The sequence below is a fragment of the Salmo salar genome, chromosome ssa17 (genome assembly GCF_905237065.1).
Source record: "Salmo salar chromosome ssa17, Ssal_v3.1, whole genome shotgun sequence".
Lineage (NCBI taxonomy): Eukaryota > Metazoa > Chordata > Actinopteri > Salmoniformes > Salmonidae > Salmo > Salmo salar.
Window position 1 is genome coordinate 16,776,608 of NC_059458.1, and position 19,172 is coordinate 16,795,779.

The 19,172-nt window shown below is 42.4% G+C and overlaps 1 protein-coding gene across 2 annotated transcripts in view; it reads right to left on the reverse strand.

Moving 5' to 3' along the window:
• Nucleotides 1–705: 705 nt before the first annotated feature.
• LOC106575281 (E3 ubiquitin-protein ligase Midline-1) overlaps nt 706–19,172 on the reverse strand; it is a 60,896-nt gene continuing 42,429 nt past the window's right edge. For both annotated transcript variants that reach the window (XM_014151709.2, XM_014151708.2), the window contains exons 3-10: nt 12,968–13,063; nt 10,018–10,125; nt 8,801–8,949; nt 8,526–8,653; nt 7,553–7,696; nt 4,644–4,805; nt 4,181–4,388; nt 706–2,591 (exon numbers count right to left, since the gene is read on the reverse strand). In XM_014151709.2, the coding sequence (XP_014007184.1) occupies nt 2,243–2,591; nt 4,181–4,388; nt 4,644–4,805; nt 7,553–7,696; nt 8,526–8,653; nt 8,801–8,949; nt 10,018–10,125; nt 12,968–13,063 (1,344 nt within the window). In that variant the 3' untranslated portion in view covers nt 706–2,242. The remainder of the gene's footprint in view (nt 2,592–4,180; nt 4,389–4,643; nt 4,806–7,552; nt 7,697–8,525; nt 8,654–8,800; nt 8,950–10,017; nt 10,126–12,967; nt 13,064–19,172) is intronic.

A 19,172-nucleotide genomic window follows, 5' to 3' on the forward strand; every position in this document is an offset into this window, starting at 1 on the left:
AAAAAATACTAAATTACATTGATTACTTTTTGCAAGTCAATCAGTTTTCCACATCATCACAGTTTTTGCCCAGTGGGATGGCAACCCTGAGACACTCAGTGGAGTACCACACACACACACACACACACACACACACACACACACACACACACACACACACACACACACACACACACACACACACACACACAGTTGTCAAACATGTATGTCAGTTGTAAGAGGAAAGACCCCAGTCAGTTGTATTCAGCTCTTTGTTGTTTTGTCTGAGGCCCATATTGTTTTGGGTAAGGCCCATATTGCCCGGTCACACCGTTGCCCCTGTGAACCAGAGACAAAAGCCTCTAGCAGACTAGGAAGAGGCCCTGTTGTCTACAGGAAGTTCTCAGGATAAATTCACCAGCTTGTAGGCTAAACTTAGACATAGGTGGCTGGCTGGGTTGGTTTATGGTGGGAAGGCAAGGGTCTAGAAAGAGAAAAAACAATATACTAGGCTACGTTGGTGGTCGGTAACTATTGCTAAAGTGATGTTTACAACAAAGTATGTGTGTGTGTGTGTGTGTGTGTGTGTGTGTGTGTGTGTGTGTGTGTGTGTGTGTGTGTGTGTGTGTGTGTGTGTGTGTGTGTGTGTGTGTGTGTGTGTGTGTCGGTGTGTGTGTGTCGGTGTGTGTCGGTGTGTATAAAATATACAGTACAGGAGGCAGTAAACAAGTTAAAATGTATCTTTCTTTATTGAACCTTTGACAGTCGACAAATGCTACTTCATATTTGTACAGTGACACAAGCATTCCGATCCTCTTTCCTAAAATAGTGTCCAAACACACAACTGAATTTAAACTGTTTTTGTGGTAACATTGAAGAGTAGATAATTGCTGCATCCAATACAAGGAAACAGATAATCCCAAACCACACCTAAGACACATATTAATGAGTGAACCAATCCATTTTGTTCCTTTAAAAACTTAAAGATGGTCTGTAAAATATCTAGATGGTCCTTCTTTTGAAAGAAGACAGAGTAAAAGAGAACATAATATATTATGTACATCATGGAGTGCCTGTGTGTGGTGGCGAGACGTATCCTACAACATTGGAGTTCATGGTCACTGGGTCATACAGTGGTCAAGCTGAGGTCAAGCTGTGGCTAGTGGTGGCATCGACCTTGGTGAAATAATGACTGAGTTTGTAAGTGCGGTGCTTTCCTGTGTGACATATGGATGACAAATGCCCAGAGGCATGATTGTTGTCACTGAAATTTACCTCCCAGCGGTCACTGGACCTGAATAGAGAGATTATTGTAATAGTCTTGTCCTCACTGTACCTAACAACAAAGTGGAAGTGTTTTTCAGTTCAGGTTTGTGACAACTGCTAAGGACAGTAGGAAGTTAGTATTCACTCAGGAGAGGACAAAGTAGTTTGCATTATTTTCATGGAGGAAAATAGGATTTGGAATAGACCTGAGAGATTCACAATAACATGCATGGCTGAACTACAAAGGACCTATCCCATTGCAAAGAGGACAAAACATAACAAAAATTAAAGACACAATTTGTTGTGTTTCCCTGCTTGTCTGAAATGCAACGGTACTTTTACGCTTGGGGGTTTAAGGTACTGTAAGGAAGAAAGAAATTATGTTGTCACAAAATATGTATAATTTACACATTATTAATGTATTAGGACACAATACTTTTCCTAGATTAGACAGTAACATCGATAAATTGCATCAAAATAATTTCCCTAGCTTTATAAATGTCTCCTATCCCTGTAAACGGACCATAAATAATGTATGAACAATATGTAAACATAAGGGAAAATGTACATATTGGAATTTATCTAGGCTATTTTCTTACACTTCAATAATGAATATCTATCATATAAGCACAGGAAAATGGTAGTAAAATCATTTAAATTCATGGCTACTTTGGTACCATAATCATGAAGGTGGGAGTGGGGCAATGCTATAATTCACAACTGTACAGCTACGTAGCTCTTTCCTTCTTTCCCACTGCAAACAGCGGTCTGTGGTTGAATCGAGGGTGGTCTGTGCGATTGACGTTGGCCCAAGGGGTGGTCCAAAGTGCCTAAAATTAAATGGTGGTAGCATGACGTTTTCTGGGATGATTCAAGATTGAAGACGGCCTTTGCTAGGTCATAGAGGCCCAAAGTGCCTTGAAGGTGGCTTAACCTAACTTAACCTAAACCAACTTAGTCTGGTTTGGCCAGGGGGAACTCTAGTTCCCAAGGGGTCTCAGTCCTGGGTTTCCAACCCTTCTAGGTGTTCAGGGATGGGCAGACCCGTGAGGACAGTCAGACACTTGTTCCACACGTTGAAGACGGGGCACACAGGCTGGGCGAAGGACACGTGGAACGTGTGCAGGTGCTGCGAGCCCACGGCGTCGTAGAAGGTAAGCGAGCCGGCGTCGTAGTCCAGCAGGACACCCACGCGGCGCAGGTGGGGCGAAGGCTCGATGGCCAGCTCCTTACTGTTGTGACGCACCACCCACGAGTTGTTGCAGCGGCACAGGACCCAGGAGGCCGAGTTCTTGCCGATCCACTCGTGCTTGGGGGCCGACTTGTAGGCGATGCCCACCGCATACCTGCAGAGAAAGAAGTAAGAAGACACTGTTAACCAGCCTCTAAAACCCAAACACTTCAACACTTTTGAACACTTACCAAGTGTTAAAAACTCGTACTTATTAACCTGTTAGGGCTAGGGGGCAGTATTGACACGGCCGGATAAAAAACGTACCCGATTTAATCTGGTTACTACTCCTGCCCAGTAACTAGAATATGCATATCATTATTGGCTTAGGATAGAAAACACCCTAAAGTTTCTAAAACTGTTTGAATGGTGTCTGTGAGTATAACAGAACTCATTTGGCAGGCCAAAACCTGAGAAGATTCCATGAAGGAAGTGGCCTGTCTGACAACTTGTGTTTCATCTTGGCTATTTTTATTGAAGACTGAGGATCTTTGCAATAACGTGACACTTCCTACGGCTCCCATAGGCTCTCAGAGCCTGGGAAAAAGCTGAACGATATCGAGGCAGCCTCTGGCTGAAACACATTATCGCTTTTGGCAAGTGGCCGATCAGAGTACAATGGGCTTAGGCGCGTGCCCGAGTCGACCGAATGCTTTATTTTCTTTCGTCTGTTTACCTAAACGCAGATTCCCGGTCGAAATATTATCGCTTTTTTTATGAGAAAAATGGCATAAAAATTGATTTTAAACAGCGGTTGACATGCTTCGAAGTACGGTAATGGAATATTTAGAATTTTTTTGTCACGAATTGCGCCATGCTCGTCACCCTTATTTACCCTTTCGGATAGTGTCTTGAACGCACAAACAAAACGCCGCTGTTTGGATATAACTATGGATTATTTTTAACCAAACCAACATTTGTTATTGAAGTAGAAGTCCTGGGAGTGCATTCTGACGAAGACAGCAAAGGTAATAACATTTTTCTTATAGTAAATCTGACTTTGATGAGTGCTAAACTTGCTGGGTGTCTAAATAGCTAGCCCTGTGATGCCGGGCTATCTACTGAGAATATTGCAAAATGTGCTTTCACCGAAAAGCTATTTTAAAATCGGACATATCGAGTGCATAGAGGAGTTCTGTATCTATAATTCTTAAAATAATTGTTATGCTTTTTGTGAACGTTTATCGTGAGTAATTTAGTAAATTCACCGGCAGTGTTCGGTGGGAATGCTAGTCACATGCTAGTCACATGCTAATGTAAAAAGCTGATTTTTGATATAAATATGAACTTGATTGAACAAAACATGCATGTATTGTATAACATAATGTTTTGCTTTCATTGTAAAGCCTTTTTGAAATCGGACAGTGTGGTTAGATTAATGAGAGTCTTATCTTTAAAATGGTGTAAAATAGTCATATGTTTGAAAAATTGAAGTTTTTGCATTTTTGAGGAATTTGAATAACGCGCCACGGGATTACACTGGCTGTTGAGTAGGTGAGCGTCCCACCTAGCCCATAGAGGTTAAATGTGCATTGAATCTTTCTCTGTCTACATTGTATAAATGTGCCTTAAAGTGACTTAGAAAGTGGCGTAACATAACCGCCCCTCTATCTCTGTCATTCTACCCAGCCAGATCCATCAGGCCAAACACCATGTGGCTCAGAGCAAGACATTGGTCCATCAGGTCTCCCAGGTCTAACTCACCATGTGCTTCCTCCAATCAGGGCCTCCCAGTAGTGGCGTCCGCTGTCGATGTAAACGTTACCGACGACTCCGTAGCTACTCTGGCTGGTGAAGCGTTCCTGGCCGTGTCCCTTCTTCGATGTCGTCTCGTCACGCTCCACCGTCAGGTTGTCATGGGAGACCTTCAGCTTCTTGTGGGCGGACTTGGGGTCCAGCTTGAATGGTTGGCCTGGACGAAGAGGACGGAGAGAGACAACATGGTTAAGTTAGCAAGGGGCTATGATAGGATAGGCTATGAAGGCAGCAGCTGTATGTATGGTGTCCATATTAGGACACCATCCCCGACATGTGATGCTGTCCTAATATGGACACTGTATTGATACATAATCTTGTGACCATATTAGGTAAGAATCACAAGATACTTCTCTAAAACTGTATGTCATTATGCCAAGTTTCCTTATATCGTAATGTATGGCGCCCTTACTGTTGGTTTTGAGTGTCCCTGGCTCACTGCTGCGGGCACCTGCCTGGTTGATGGCTTTGACGATGAAGATGTACTTGGTGCCACTCTGCAGGCCGTGGACGGTGTAGTGGTTCTGCTTGATGTTAGGCACAATCATCCAGCTGTCTGCTGAGTTACACAGGCCTGGGAGGGAGACACAGACACACAGTTACAGTGTTGTCATGCATACACACTCAGCTATGCATTGGTGCGTATGAGTGAACACACATATGTCTCCGTTTGCACACATGCAGTCACATAAACAAACACAGAGTGGCTATAACAGACCCACAACACAGACTACACATGTACAGTACACATACTTTGTTGTTGAAGTATTGTGGCCTTGATAAACGTTGAAAAGCAAAGATTTTCAATTGATAAGGTCACTCGTAAACTACTGAATTCCAGGACATAAGCAAAGTTCATTGTCACATAATGAGGAAATTATTTACTTTGCCTGCCTCAGAGACAGCCAATCCTCAGCCAAGGTAAGTATCATACTTGGACCAAATATCAACATTCACCTAATTAAGTCCATATTTCCCCCAACATATTGTATTTTGTAATTCTTTAGTTAGGGAAGTCTTATCTATAGTGTGAGAGAGGTGTAGGTTTGAGTTTGTTTGTGTTAGGAGGGGAGGAAGTTGATTCATGTGGTCCTAGGAGACCATAGCTATAGGATAGAGAGGAGTGGTCCAAATTCCACTATCAGTCATTTCCTCAATCAATTCTATGGCCTTTTAATCATACCCAAGTGAGAGGGGAAGGATGCATGATCAGTGTGTTCAGACAATGATTCTTGTCCAAAAGGACTTTGGTGTCGGAGGGTGTAGTAGACATGTGGAATTAAGGGGTAATTTATCATACAAAGTCAAGTCATTATGACAAATGCCGGTGATGTTCAAAAAGACAGTCAGCCAGAATGCAACGCAGCATTATGCCATTAGCAGTGATTCATTTATTAGGATCCAACACATTCCCTTTCTATTGCCATTCACTCTACTCTGCTGTTTCATGTGGTTTCTGTGGGTGTTAGGACGGGGGAGGTCAGTCACCTCTCAATGGCTGTGCTGTTCCATGGGACTGGCTGTGCTGTACATTGATAGGCCTATACTAAGCTGTGCTGTACATTGATAGGCCTATACTAAGCTGTGCTGTACATTGATAGGCCTATACTAAGCTGTGCTGTGCCACATTGATGCCCGTAGGCTTAATTCTCTGACAGAGCGGCCATCGTGCTGAGTGCACAGTGTATTCTCCGTATGCTTCACGTGACATCTTCTTGAGTGCGAACCCATTACACCTTTTTGTCCGTCCCTATAGGCTACCATGTCCCATCATACCCCGTCATCACGTCTAACGTGTGTTCTGAAGGCTGCCCTGCTGTAAATGTATAGTGCACTGTGAATGTACCGCACGTTTGCCAATATTTTAAATGGAAACGCGCCATTCTCACCTCACACATGGCAGCCATTTTGGAACGGAGTGTCTGTCACACATCATTTACATTGGTGAGAGAAAACACAGTGAGTTATTAAATTGCCCTGCAATTAAATGACGCTGAGTGAGACCCTATGGGACCAGTGTTTGCCGTCACCCGTTTTCCTCTGCCGTGTTTTCGGAGACATTTCTAAGATGTGACATTGTGACAACACCTCAGCCTCAGCCCAGAGCTTAGACCTGGTGATTGGATGTGAAACTAGAGCGGGAAGAGAACATAGCGTGTGCAGAGGATGAGGAGAGGAGGAAGTGGAAAAAAACTGGTGTCACATTGGGTTTACGCCACCCCTCATGAAAAGTGCTGATGTTGGTAGACTTAAAAAATAAAAAAATAAAAAAGACCCTTAGAGGGTCTTCTGCTCAATGGAGTTCCAAAGACAGCATCTGACACAATTGTTATGTTCAATTATCATTCAAGGGTGAACATCGGCGACTTCTATTATACATTTATGTTCATTCATTTTGTATAACGGTATCGAAAGACGTTCAAAAAGGCATTCAACTTGGGGACACTGGAGTTTTCAACATGATTAAAGCATGGAAAAAGCCAGCGGCTCTTGTTCCAAATTGCAGCAACGCTGGGGATGTATTGCAATATTAAAGCTATAGTTCTGGTAGTTTTCAGTGTTCTCTTATTTTTTTAGCTGTTGCTAAAATGCTATTGTTTGAAGTGAAGTTAGATGCTCACAATACGAGACATCATATCCTATTTATTCTCATGACATCCTATAACCTTGTTAGCCGTCCGCTTTCATCGAGCCACACTTCCCCCTCTGTTCTCTTCATCTAAGAAGCTATATTTCCCATCCCATGACCTCATTTTATATTGCTTGCCCAGCGAAGTATGCATGAGTGTGGCGTTCAGGCGTGATCCGTGGGGGAGGAGAGCTCTGAGCACTGATTCGTGTTATGACTGTAATTCGCTCCGAGTCAGCTTGTCTCCCTCTCTCCTTCCCACTCTGTCCCCTTTGACACTGTAATAACTCAAGCTGAGATCCTGAGATTTGAGCTCACCCCATTGGCTGTAGTCGACCGGCTCGATGAGAAGAAACGCATGATTCGGTTTTGATTCTTAAGTCCTCCAGCTGTTTGGCTTTGCACTTGATTTATCGCGGGGCTTTGAGTTGGAAAATACAAAATTTATCATCAGGAGAGAATTGTGAGCACAAAGTGTTCTCTCAAGGCGTTCTGTGCACTTACTAGCACCATTGGCTTGCCATGTGAAGATACCATTGTGTGTCTGGTGGTGTGTCTGGTATGCCAGAGGGTAGTTTAACTTACACCCTGATACATACTGACAACATTGGCTTGACCTATGAAGATAGTTGTGTGCTTGGAGGTGTTTCTGGTATGTGTGACTGCATTTCTGCCTACACCCAGATACTTACTGACAACGTTGGCTTGCCCTGTGAAGATAGCATACTGAAGCTCATAGGAAAGCACTGTGAACTCGTCATCTGAGGTCCAATGGACGGTGATGGTGTCGTACGATGCAGTGCAGAGCTCTTCTCTGATGCCCGGAGGACTTGGTGCTAGATATGGGTAATGCGAAATTAGAGAAGGATAAGAATGGAAAATGTTATGGCATAACAATGGAATACCAGTAGTTCACCTTTGAGCATGTTGTTTGACCTCAAACAAATTACTGTGGCTCTTAAAGGAGGACTGAAGGCTAGTGACTTATATTGATTGCAATGCTTTTGTTTGCTAATGATCATTTATAGCCCAGATGATATTTCAGAGGTTGACAGTGTGATTTGGCTGATGACATATTTCACTCTCCTCCCCTCCCTAACCCTCCGCTCTCTCATCTCTCATCTCATCTCTCTCCCTCTCTTTCTCTCTCCCTCTCTTTCTTTCTCCCACTCTCGCTCTCAACCTCTCTCGCTCTCACCCTCCGCCAGTGAGTACACATCGATGACTCAGACTAATTCACTTAGTGAGCCAGCCCTCAAGCGAAACCCTCAGCCATCGCAAAGACCTAACAACAACCCCTTCCACGATCTCATAGAAACCTATTCATATGTGTACTGCAATAACATGCAATAACATTGACAATAACCAAGACAATTTTGACATTATGTAGATGTGGAACTTTGGACCACAGTAAGGTTAAGTGCATTCAACCACATTTTTAGGTTATGGTTGTAGAGAGAGATGCCAACTCACGCTCTTAACAATTGATTATAGCCACATATATTGTCAGTGCTTTTATATAGTAGATATCATGATATAAAGCAATATCATGATATAGGCAACAATATTACAGTATATCACGATATTGCCAAATTATACATTGTATTGAACTATCCCTTTTGGCGCCCACCACTACTAGTAACCAGAGCTGATTGTACTCTATACCTGTGAGGTAGTCCAGGCTCTCCAGCAGCTTCTTCTCCTTGGTGAAGTCCAGAGCGAACGTGTCAAACGTGTCCGTCAGGTTGATCTCTGGAATCAGGACCTGAGAGGAGGCTGTCGCCATGGAAACCCTAACGCAAACACATATCCCAGAGGGTTTAGTTCACAACTATCCCACTACGTTGCACATTGGATTGACCGTGAATGGCCAATGGATAGTCAGAGACCCAGTGTTCGTAGTGAATTTCTACCACACTCTCCTTGCTGGCCTGGCTCACCTTTCGGTGATACTCTTGGCGGTCTGGAGGAATCGGGCGTGGTCCGTCTCCTTCAGGGTCTGATCGGCCTGGGTGATGAGGGCAGAGGACCTCTCGATGCACTGCTTACAGTTGGAGATCTGCTGGGCTAGCTTCCTGATCCGGACTGCCTATAGAGCAGATAGGAGTTAGAATGGGTTGAAGGTGATTAACTCAATCCCACATCAGGGATGTTAGAGATTTAGCCCAGATGGGGCGTTTGGGATCATATCCAGATGTTTTTTGCTTGTTGCTTTCTCTTAACCTAATGAGAGGTTTAGAGAGAGTGATTGAGGGCTGTGAAATGTGGTTGGTTGGATGTTGTATTTAGGTCAGAGACACTACCCTCATCAACATGTTCTGACCCACTCAACTAAACAACTAATATTTGGTTTCATTCGTATGTGTATATTTCTGTTGCAATTTTCTGGTATTTATATGAAACAACTTGTCACCCGCATCCTATATCTGGACAATGCCAGAGGTGTAGGAGCAGGAAAAAATACCAAATTGTCTCTCTATCATCTCAGCGGCAACCGCCCACCATAAAGGATTTCCATTTAGGCAGGTTTTCATTTCCAGCCGAAAGGCCAGAGCTAAACTGCCTCTATGGCCCCTGATATTGGTACTTCTACTTTAAAGCCCCGCTCCTGACTCAAGTCCTGACACGAGACCAGGAAGGAAGGAAGTCCCGCCCTTTAGAGAAACTGCAGGAACCTGGTTTCTGACTAACCCTGGACTGCTATTGGTAATTCCAACGCCAACAGAAATACAGCAAGGGAACTGAAGCAAGTAAAAGTAACACAAAGTGTGAAGTCCTTTTCATTTCCTCTCTGACAACAAATAGTTAGCTTTGAGTGAATTCCAACTCAGTCAGTCAGTAAAAATAATTGAGACATGCCCTGTAGGTCGGACATTTTGATAATTAAGCATGGTCCAATTCCCCTGGTGACCTTGTTCAAATGTTCGCTTTGCATCATAAATGAACAAATTGAGTGAACAGACGGTGGACTTTCCAACAGATCCAATGCAGACCCCGAACAGAAGGCGAGAGACATTTACCCTTCTGTTGTTTTACTATTACATTCCCTCCCAGGCCTTACAGTTCAGACTGCAGCTCAGTGAAAGTGCAGAGGATTGTGTGTGTGTGTGTTGGATGGGATTCCCCTTTCAGACCCATGGCCACTCCTGGAACTTACCTTTCCCTCCTTGATTTTGGTCCCAATGATCTGTCTCCTTTGCTGGATGATATCAATTAGGAGGTCGCATTCTTCCATCAGCTTTCCCTCCTGCCGTGATGCATTGACCTGAAAAACACAGATGAAACATAATTCATCTGTCTGATAATTCATAGCCTTAAGTAAACTGTAAGTACAAACCATTTATTGTTCTACTTACCCAGAGTTAGACAAACTCATGGATACCATTTTTATGTCTGTGTGCATTATGAAGGAAGTTAGAAGTAGTTTCAAGGGCCAACGATATCTAGCGTCAGCACAATGACTGGAAGTCTGCAGGAACACTAGCGCATGGTTTGCGCTAACGCTAGTAGGCAGTGGCTCAGCACTGGCTTGCAAATCTACCTCTACCTTCTTTCATACTGCATGCAGAGATATACAAATGCTAGCCACGAGTTCATCTGACTCTGGCTTTGTCGAAAGACGGATCTCACAGTATCCCATTAATGGGTTGTAATTATCAAAATGTCCGACCTGTCTCAGGGCCGCGATTTAGAAAAAAGTAGAAAAACATTAATTGTCAGAATCTTGCAGTATCCATTTAAAGCTGTAGTTCAACTAATGATAATTCAGATGTCCGTTGGTTTTGCATTGCAAATAATAACCTCCAGGTGAATGAATCAATATTGAACCACAGTACCTTAATGTGTGTTTGTTTCTGGCTACTACAGAAGATAAGGACTGCCTGCGCCTGTGTTTTGCTGAGTCTAACAGTGCTCAATTCTATGTAGCATTTGGATCAGTCTACAGATCTTGAAGGTTTGTGCATGCACACTCAGATCCACTTTACTAACCACCGGCCTTTGAAATAGATGCCTCTTCGGTGCCCGTTGTTATGTCCTGGTGAAACACAGATTTCACCACCTGGACAAATTTCAACCGAAGCGAAGCGAAAAGCAGAGAGGGGAGTCGTGAAAGAGGGGATTGTTTGAGAGTTGCCAAGCCAACGAGGTGTGTTACGGTCACTCCCTGGTGTGGACAGGCTGTTTATGATATGAAAGGGACTCATTGAAACGCACACAGATCCATTTTTTCCAACGCCAGTAATTAGGTTCCTTCGCCCTGTGAGTGGGTTTCTCTACTGTACGTTCACAGGGTTTAGAGGAGGTCATGGGTGAGTGCCACTATCTCTCCCTCTGATCTACTATGCAATATTTGTTGATTTTAGGTCTTATGAACCATCTTTGTATTACAGTAGGAGATGGATGTTCAGTGAGGACATACTGAATTCCTCCTAAATCATTCTAGCATCTCTTGAAATCTTAGATTAATTAGATTAGATGAATACTTATTAATTAGCACCGCATTTCTGTCTCTTTCTCTCTCCCCTATATACCTACAAAAACAGACAAGCAAGCACACACACACATGCTGTGGCCATGTTGCCATGACAGCGTCATGAGTACACGTGGCTGACACACTGTGGGCTCAGCCTTTGGCCATGGCAAGGGGGTGTGACGGACATGACAGAGTCTTTGGCAGGAGCATAAGTGATTCATTTAACCCGAAGTAAATGCGTTTCTGGGGAATTTGCGCGTCAAAAGAGCTCAAACTTTTAACAGAAGGTGGAAGAGAGGCTGATTTTCTTTAGAAGGCTTTAAAATATTTAGCGGTCTCTCCAAAAAGTACACACGTGTCCTGTGTACTCTCTTTAAGTGCTGAGAAAGGGTGTCTTTCCACTCCTTGCACATTTAGGCACAGTGATGATGACTATACTAAAAATAACTCTAACTGTAATCCTTGGGGTGGATATAGCAAATTAAAATCTACAGATTTAATGAAGTCGTTTCATGAGTTGCACAATAAGTACGCAAGTCATTCCACATTCCTCAATTATTCACGCGGATTACTTTTGCAAAGTTGATTCACTGAGCACAAGCTGCACATACGCACACACGCGCACACACACACACACACACACACACACACACACACACACACACACACACACACACACACACACACACACACACACACACACACACACACACACACACAAACACATACAAAAACTGAAAAGCTCAAGAGTTAGCCTATACACTCATTATTTAATGTGTTTAAAAACCATGTACACATTCGTTCCGACCTACATCCACCATGAAAACGAGGTCAGATATTTCCCCTCTTTTTCTCTGATGCATTATTTAAATACATCCGTTTTGAAAGGACCAAGTTTGTGGATTTTAAAAGGCTAAATGAAATGACCAAAGTGGACCTGCGGCCTGTCCTCAAACATTTTAGTGTACTGGTCACAGTGGCCATGGAAACATAATACGATCTCTGCTTAGAGTATAAGTCATAAAGATTCAGGACATGTCATTTCCTAGCCCACTCTTCCACCATGGGGCTGTGACTCTTTCCTCTTAGGCACTTCTAATTTGAATCATCACAGATCAAGAACAAGTGGCTATGGTCAGAAATGCTTAATCCAGAAGAACCTTCATTAAAGAAGTGGCACAACCAATCTTTTGTCTCCGTATACATCAGTATAATCTGATTGTATTGCACATGCGCATATTTAAATTGGACACATATATAATATAATCAATGTTTATAATGTGTTGCTTGACAACTCAATGATAAGTAGCCTACATATCAGGAAAACATTGTGCATTTTGAAATTGTAGACCAAGATTGTATATGCAAACTCAAGCAGAGACAGGAGCATCTGTGGCCACATAAACTACTTCATGATGACATGAGAACATGGGCATAAGCATGTCAGGGAAATCATCATTCTTCATTTGAAATTTGACATCAAAACAAAAATGAACAAAGTTTTCTCTGAGGTGAACAGCATACAGTGAATTGGGCTTGCATCACATGCACGACACTAACTAAATACAGCATGCACCTTGCACGTGCACGCATCTCTGAACTAATAGTATGGTCAGTGACATAGAGCGCTCACCTCTACATGTTGACAGGTCTGGATCAACTTTCCCATCAACCCCTCCAACTCATTGTTCCTCTTGACCAAATGACTCAGGTTGGAATCCAACGCTTGCTGCAAAAGAAAGAGAAAATTACTATTGAAGACAGAAGAGAAAACAACAATTACTGTCCTTGTTTTTCTTATGAACAAGCCTGAAAAGCAACCTACCATACTTTCAAGAGAAAATAAACACAAAACCAAGCTGATCAAAAGGTGTTAGAGGTCCTACATTTCTGTTTTAGAGAGAGCAAAATCATGAAGCCAAAACGGAGAAGCTTCCTCCTCCTCCTCCCCCTCTTCCTCCCTCTCCTCCTCCACCTCCCCTATTCCCCTTCCAAAATCTCATCCACGGTTGTCACATTTGCTTTTGGACAATTTGGACACTAACCTCCGGGCGCTGCCCCTGTCCCTCGTCCCGATACCGCCTCATCCCGGTCACTCAGTCTGGAGCTGGACTCACAGCCGAACACTACTGGCAGAGCCTGAGCCAGAGCCTGAGCCACTCCGGCAAAAAAAAAACTCATGCATAAACCCCCCCGACCGGCAAATGAAGCGTCAAAAGCTCCTCTGACAGCCCATCTACCTATCAGAGTCTTTATGTGAGCTGTTCTTCCTGACGTTTTTTCCCCCCTTTTCCCCTTCCTATTCTGCCTGCCTGTCTTCTTTATTTCAACATTCTATCATATTATTGCCCAACCGACCATATTAAGCCACAATGTGATGTTCAGTAGGGATTAAATGGAGTTGCCCCATGGGTAAACAACGTAAACAACAGACGAGCCAGGCAGAAGAATACGGTTGGGGGGGTTTACCAATCTAATGGATGGCCTTAATACGACGATGACATACAAAAAAAAACACATTAAGGACCGTAGGGGATGGCATGATCAACGGGGGTGTAAAAATAACTGAACCCATGCAGGAGAACAGCAATACTACAAGGACTACTAGCATGACTTCTTGCTTGATCGGACATATTGAATAGGTATCGCTGGAAACCAAAACCGTAGTTCAGTCACCAACCAACGACTCCCTCCATTATGGTCTCCTCAGCATGTTCAATCTAATGTCCGACTGAAATTGATATTAATACAATGGAATTTGTCCCCCACGGTCCTGAGAAGATTAATTAAAATGTCCCTGTTGTAAATTTGTATTAGGGTCAGGAGAAATTACTCTTGATCTCATGTATTTATAGCCAATATTCTCAATTCACTGAGTTTAAAGTGGACACACGCTCTGGGTTGAGGATATTTATGAAGTATGTTATTCTTATTCACCTAGTAAGAGCTCAGAATAAATCAGAGTGTCAGAGGAAATGTGAAAGAAGCATCTGTTACATATCTTGAAACTGTTGGACAATAAATCATGTATGACAATGTTGGGGTGATCCAAGCCTGTTGTCTGTAAACGTGTTGTGTAAATAAGACACACTGAGAGATAAATCATGTGGATAAGACCTCTTGTTGAAAGACCTTTGACTATATGGAGTAAAGAAAGGTCAATAATGGTAAGACTTATATTAAGCAGGAGGCACATGGTTGAACTCAAACTCAATGCAATTGTCCTATTTATAGATATTTCAAATTGTTCGTTTTTAAAACCAACATGCCACTAAAGCGGATAGAATACCTAAATCCTTATAGTCAGTTTCTATTTTGAATGTTCTCTCAGCGGGAGATAATGTAGTGTATGAAATAACAGCCTACTGTATCCATTTACCAAATACACTAGTTCTCTTCATTGCAAAATATCACTAGCCACATTTCTGTAGTTAACATTTCAAACTGGGAGAAATCACTGGTCATTAGTGGAAGGGTATATGGAAACTTTAGAGATTTAAATACAGTTCTATAAAAAAAAGTGAGCTACTCCTGAGTGTGGTCAGCTGACATTGAAGGCAGTTGCAGGGAGTTCTACGAAGGAAATACATTCTAACATCTTTCCTTCAGCATCTGTATCTAATCAAAAGAAAGCTACCACTCACCACACTTTTAATGGCTTCTTGCTACTTGACCTTCTAAGATCCCTGTAAGAACCCTTTTACTATGAGGGAAAAATGTTTACTATTCAATATCTGATAATATCTATATTGGAGGAAACACTAAGGGGATCTAAAAAACGATTTATGTGACACGATCACAGCATAATGTAGCGGCTCTCGTTGGTGGTAGAAGTGGACCAAGGCGCAGCGTGGTAAGTGTTCATGATACTTTTATTCACAAAACACTTCAACAAAATACCAAAGTAACAAAACGAAAGTGCACAGTTCTGTCAGGCACAGATACTAAACATAGAGAATAACAAGAATCTCTAAGGTCAGGGTGTGACACATAAAGAGAGCTGAGGACTGGCAAGGCTGTTTTTATCTTAATGCAAAAGTCAACCTATAATGTATGTGTGGCTTATAAATACCCAAATTGTTATACATTTGTAAGTATGAACCTTTTTGGATGTCAATTTCTACTCCGTTGTTTGCCTTTATGAACGGCGTGACTCAGGAGTACGACTTTGCCCTTTTCTCCTTCTCCCATACTCTGAAGTGACTCTTCACACCCCTGAGTAAAATAAATTAATCATTGCTATGGTGCGTCAGGTCCTGTACCTTTATACTGTAAACAAGGTCACTGATAAAACATGGCATGTGACATAACTTCTTCTGCATCCTCTACATCAGGGCAACTAGGCTGGTTTTCGTGCTTTGCCTGGCATTTAATTACATGCAAGCGCATACCTGGATTCGCTGGTCAGACACTGATTTGAAAAAAGAACAAAAGCTAGCAGACAGTGAACTACATGTCCTATCATGTCAGTGCCCATTCCCCAATTACATAACACAATACCAAATGTCTCTGAGCAACAGGTTCCTGTTCGGAATAACAACAAGAAACATGTTTTATCCCTGTTTTAACTCACTGTGTGTGGTATTGACTGACATGCAGTGATGTTAGACATAGTTAGCCTCAGGCAGTGATGTCATGGGAGTAGACCGATTATCCTATACTGTTGCTACACCACTGTCTCTTTCACATAGGCAGGTGGGACATTGTTTTCCTGCTCATTCTGTGTCCGGGTGTCCCTGAACAAGCAGTCTGATGCTCTGAAAAATGTCTACCGGGTCATCACACGTCACTACTCCCTCTAGCGCTGGTGTTGCAGTCAGGTCACACCAGATCCGCAGTATTCAACGTTTGTCCAGATTCCCAGGACGTCGGGAGATGCCTTCGATACCATCCACTAGGGGCAATGTGAGCACCTATTACCATCTAGTAGGCTCGCGGCTTGATAGGGCGTTGTGGGTTTGGATAGAGGAAGGGCTTGAACCCCAAGCTACGGCTCTGAGGATCGAGGTTTCAATCCCAGTGCTAGGCACTCTTTCATATTTTTTATGTTTTAACCCTATCCCAAACAGTCGGAATGAATGCCTAATTTTAACCGTTTTTCTGTTTTATCCCTTTGAGAACCACAGTTGCAAAAATGCAACGCTACCTATATTGCATCATATACAGGTCCTAAACTAAAAAATTGTGTCAAACACTGTATGCATTTCCTTAGAACCATATTTATCTCTTAGTAGTATTTGTTGTGTGTCAGTATGATTACTTTGGCATTAGTAGCCTCTGAAACATTAGAACCCTGTCCATTCGACTGAGACTACAATGGTCCCCCTACAAAAGCATATGTTGGTAGCCATCAATGCAAGTACATGACTTGAGGATTTTTTGCTGTCTTGTCTAAGATGTAGTGATTATGTAAAAATATATATACAGTACCAGTCAAAAGTTTGGACACACCTACTACAAAGTGTAAATAGAATAATGTTGGTCATAAAGTCAGCATTGTCTAAAACAGAGTTTGGAAGCCTACACAACCGGTCAAAAGTTTTAGAACACCTACTCATTCAAGGGTTTTTCTTTATTTTTTATATTTTCTACATTGTAGAATCATAGTGAACACATCAACACTATGAAATTACACGTATGGAATCATGTATTAACCAAAAAAGTGTTCAACAAATCAAAATATATTTTATATTTCAGATTCTTCAAAGTAGTCACCCTTTGCCTTGATGAAAGCTTTGCACACTCATGGCATTCTCTCATCCAGCTTCATGAGGTAGTCACCTGGAATGCATTTCAATTCACAGGTGTGCCTTGTTAAAAGTTAATTTGTGTAATTTCTTTCCTTTGTAGTGCTTTTGAGCCAATCAGTTGTCTTGTGACAAGGTAGGGTGGTATACAGAAGATAACCCTTTTTGGTAAAAGACCAAGTCCAAAATATGGAAAGAACAGCTCAAATAAGCAAAGAGACTTACTTTAAGACATGAATGTCACGTCCTGACCCTAATAAGATGTCATTTTCTATAGTAGAGTAGGTCAGGGCGTGACAGGGGGTGTTTTGTGTTTTTCTATGTTTTCTATTTCTATGTTTAAGTTCTAGTTTTTCTATTTCTATGTTGGGGTTGTTTGCGTTGATCTCCAATTGGAGGCAGCTGGTCCTCGTTACCTCTGATTGGAGATCATATTTAAGTAGGGGTTTTTCTTGGGTTTTTGTGGGTTATTATATTTTGAGTAGTGTTTGTTTCTCTCTGCGTCACGGTTTGTTGTCTTTGTCAATTCAGTTATTTATGTTTTGCAAAGTTTAACGGATTTAATAAAATGTGGAACTACAACCACGCTGCACTTTGGTCTGCTCCTTTCGACAGCCGTGACAATGAAGGTCAGTCGATCAGAAAAATATCAACTTTCAAAGGTTCTGCAAGTGCAGTAGCAAAAACCATCAAGCACTATATTGAAACTGGCGCTCATGAGGACCGCCACAGGAAAGGAAGACCCAGAGTTACCTCTGCTGCAGAGAAAAGTTAATTGGAGTTAACTGCACCTCAGATTGCAGCCCAATTAAATACTTCACAGAGTTCAAGTAACAGACACATCTCAACATCAACTGTTCAGAGGAGACAGCGTAAATCAGGCCTTCATGGTTGAATTGCTGCAAAGAAAGCAGTACTAAAGGACACCAATAATTAGAAGAGACTTGCTTGGGCCAAGAAACACAAGCAATGGACATTAGACCGGTCGAAATGTGTCCTTTAGTCTGATGAGTCCAAATTTGAGATTTTTGGTTCCAACTGCCATGTCTTTGTAAGACACAGTGTAGGTGAAGGGATGATCTCCGCATGTGTGGTTCCCACCGTGAAGCATGGAGGAAGAGGTGTGATGGTGTGGGGGTGCTTTGCTGGTGACATTGTCTGTGATTTATTTAGAATTCAAGGCACACTTTACCAGCATGGCTACCACAGCATTCTGCAGCGATATGCCATCCCATCTGGTTTGCACTTAATGGGACTATCATTTGTTTTTCAACAGGACAATGACCCAAAACACAATTCCAGGCGGTGTAAGGGCTATTTGACCAAGAAGGAGAGTGATGGAGTGGTGCATCACCCGACCTCAACCCATTTGAAATGGTTTTGGATGAGTTGGATGAGAGAATGCCAAGAGTGTGCAAAACTGTCATCAATGCAAAGGGTGGCTACTTTGAAGAACTAAACAATATTTCGACTTTTGAGAATGTGGGAATGGTCCGTGGACACTTAAAGGACAGTCATGACGAGTGTGTTTCATTTGGTGATCTCATGAACGACAGGAAACACACATAACTGTATCTCTTAAAGTGTACATTTCCCAGCTGTCAAGTATACATCTAAATATGTTGAAACATATGTGATTAAACATGAAACTATTTGTGAAAAGATGTAATGTGATGTTAACCTTCTAAATGAGAGTATGGATTTTCATATAAGGATTGACTAGTCAGTGGCCACACCCCCGTGAGCCCAGACATCACATTAGGCATCATAGAACTGCCCCTTCTTCCACAAGAGAATAAAACACTATCCTACAAAATATACATTAAGTCAGAGAATGCCAGGATGACGTCCCCACGTTGGAATGGCTACAATTCTATAAGCCACTGAGACCATACAGCTGTAGTTTTGGCTACACTGCTGGAAATGGTTAAACTCTGAGACTGTCGATCACTACAGAAGAAGGAGCAAATTCTAGTTGGCACGAACTACGAGTCTGCAGCTTGAAATTACGTAAACCTAGTACGAGAATACTGACAACTGCCAAAGCATCTATTCTATGAGAACATTTCCAAATGGTACTCTGAAGTAACC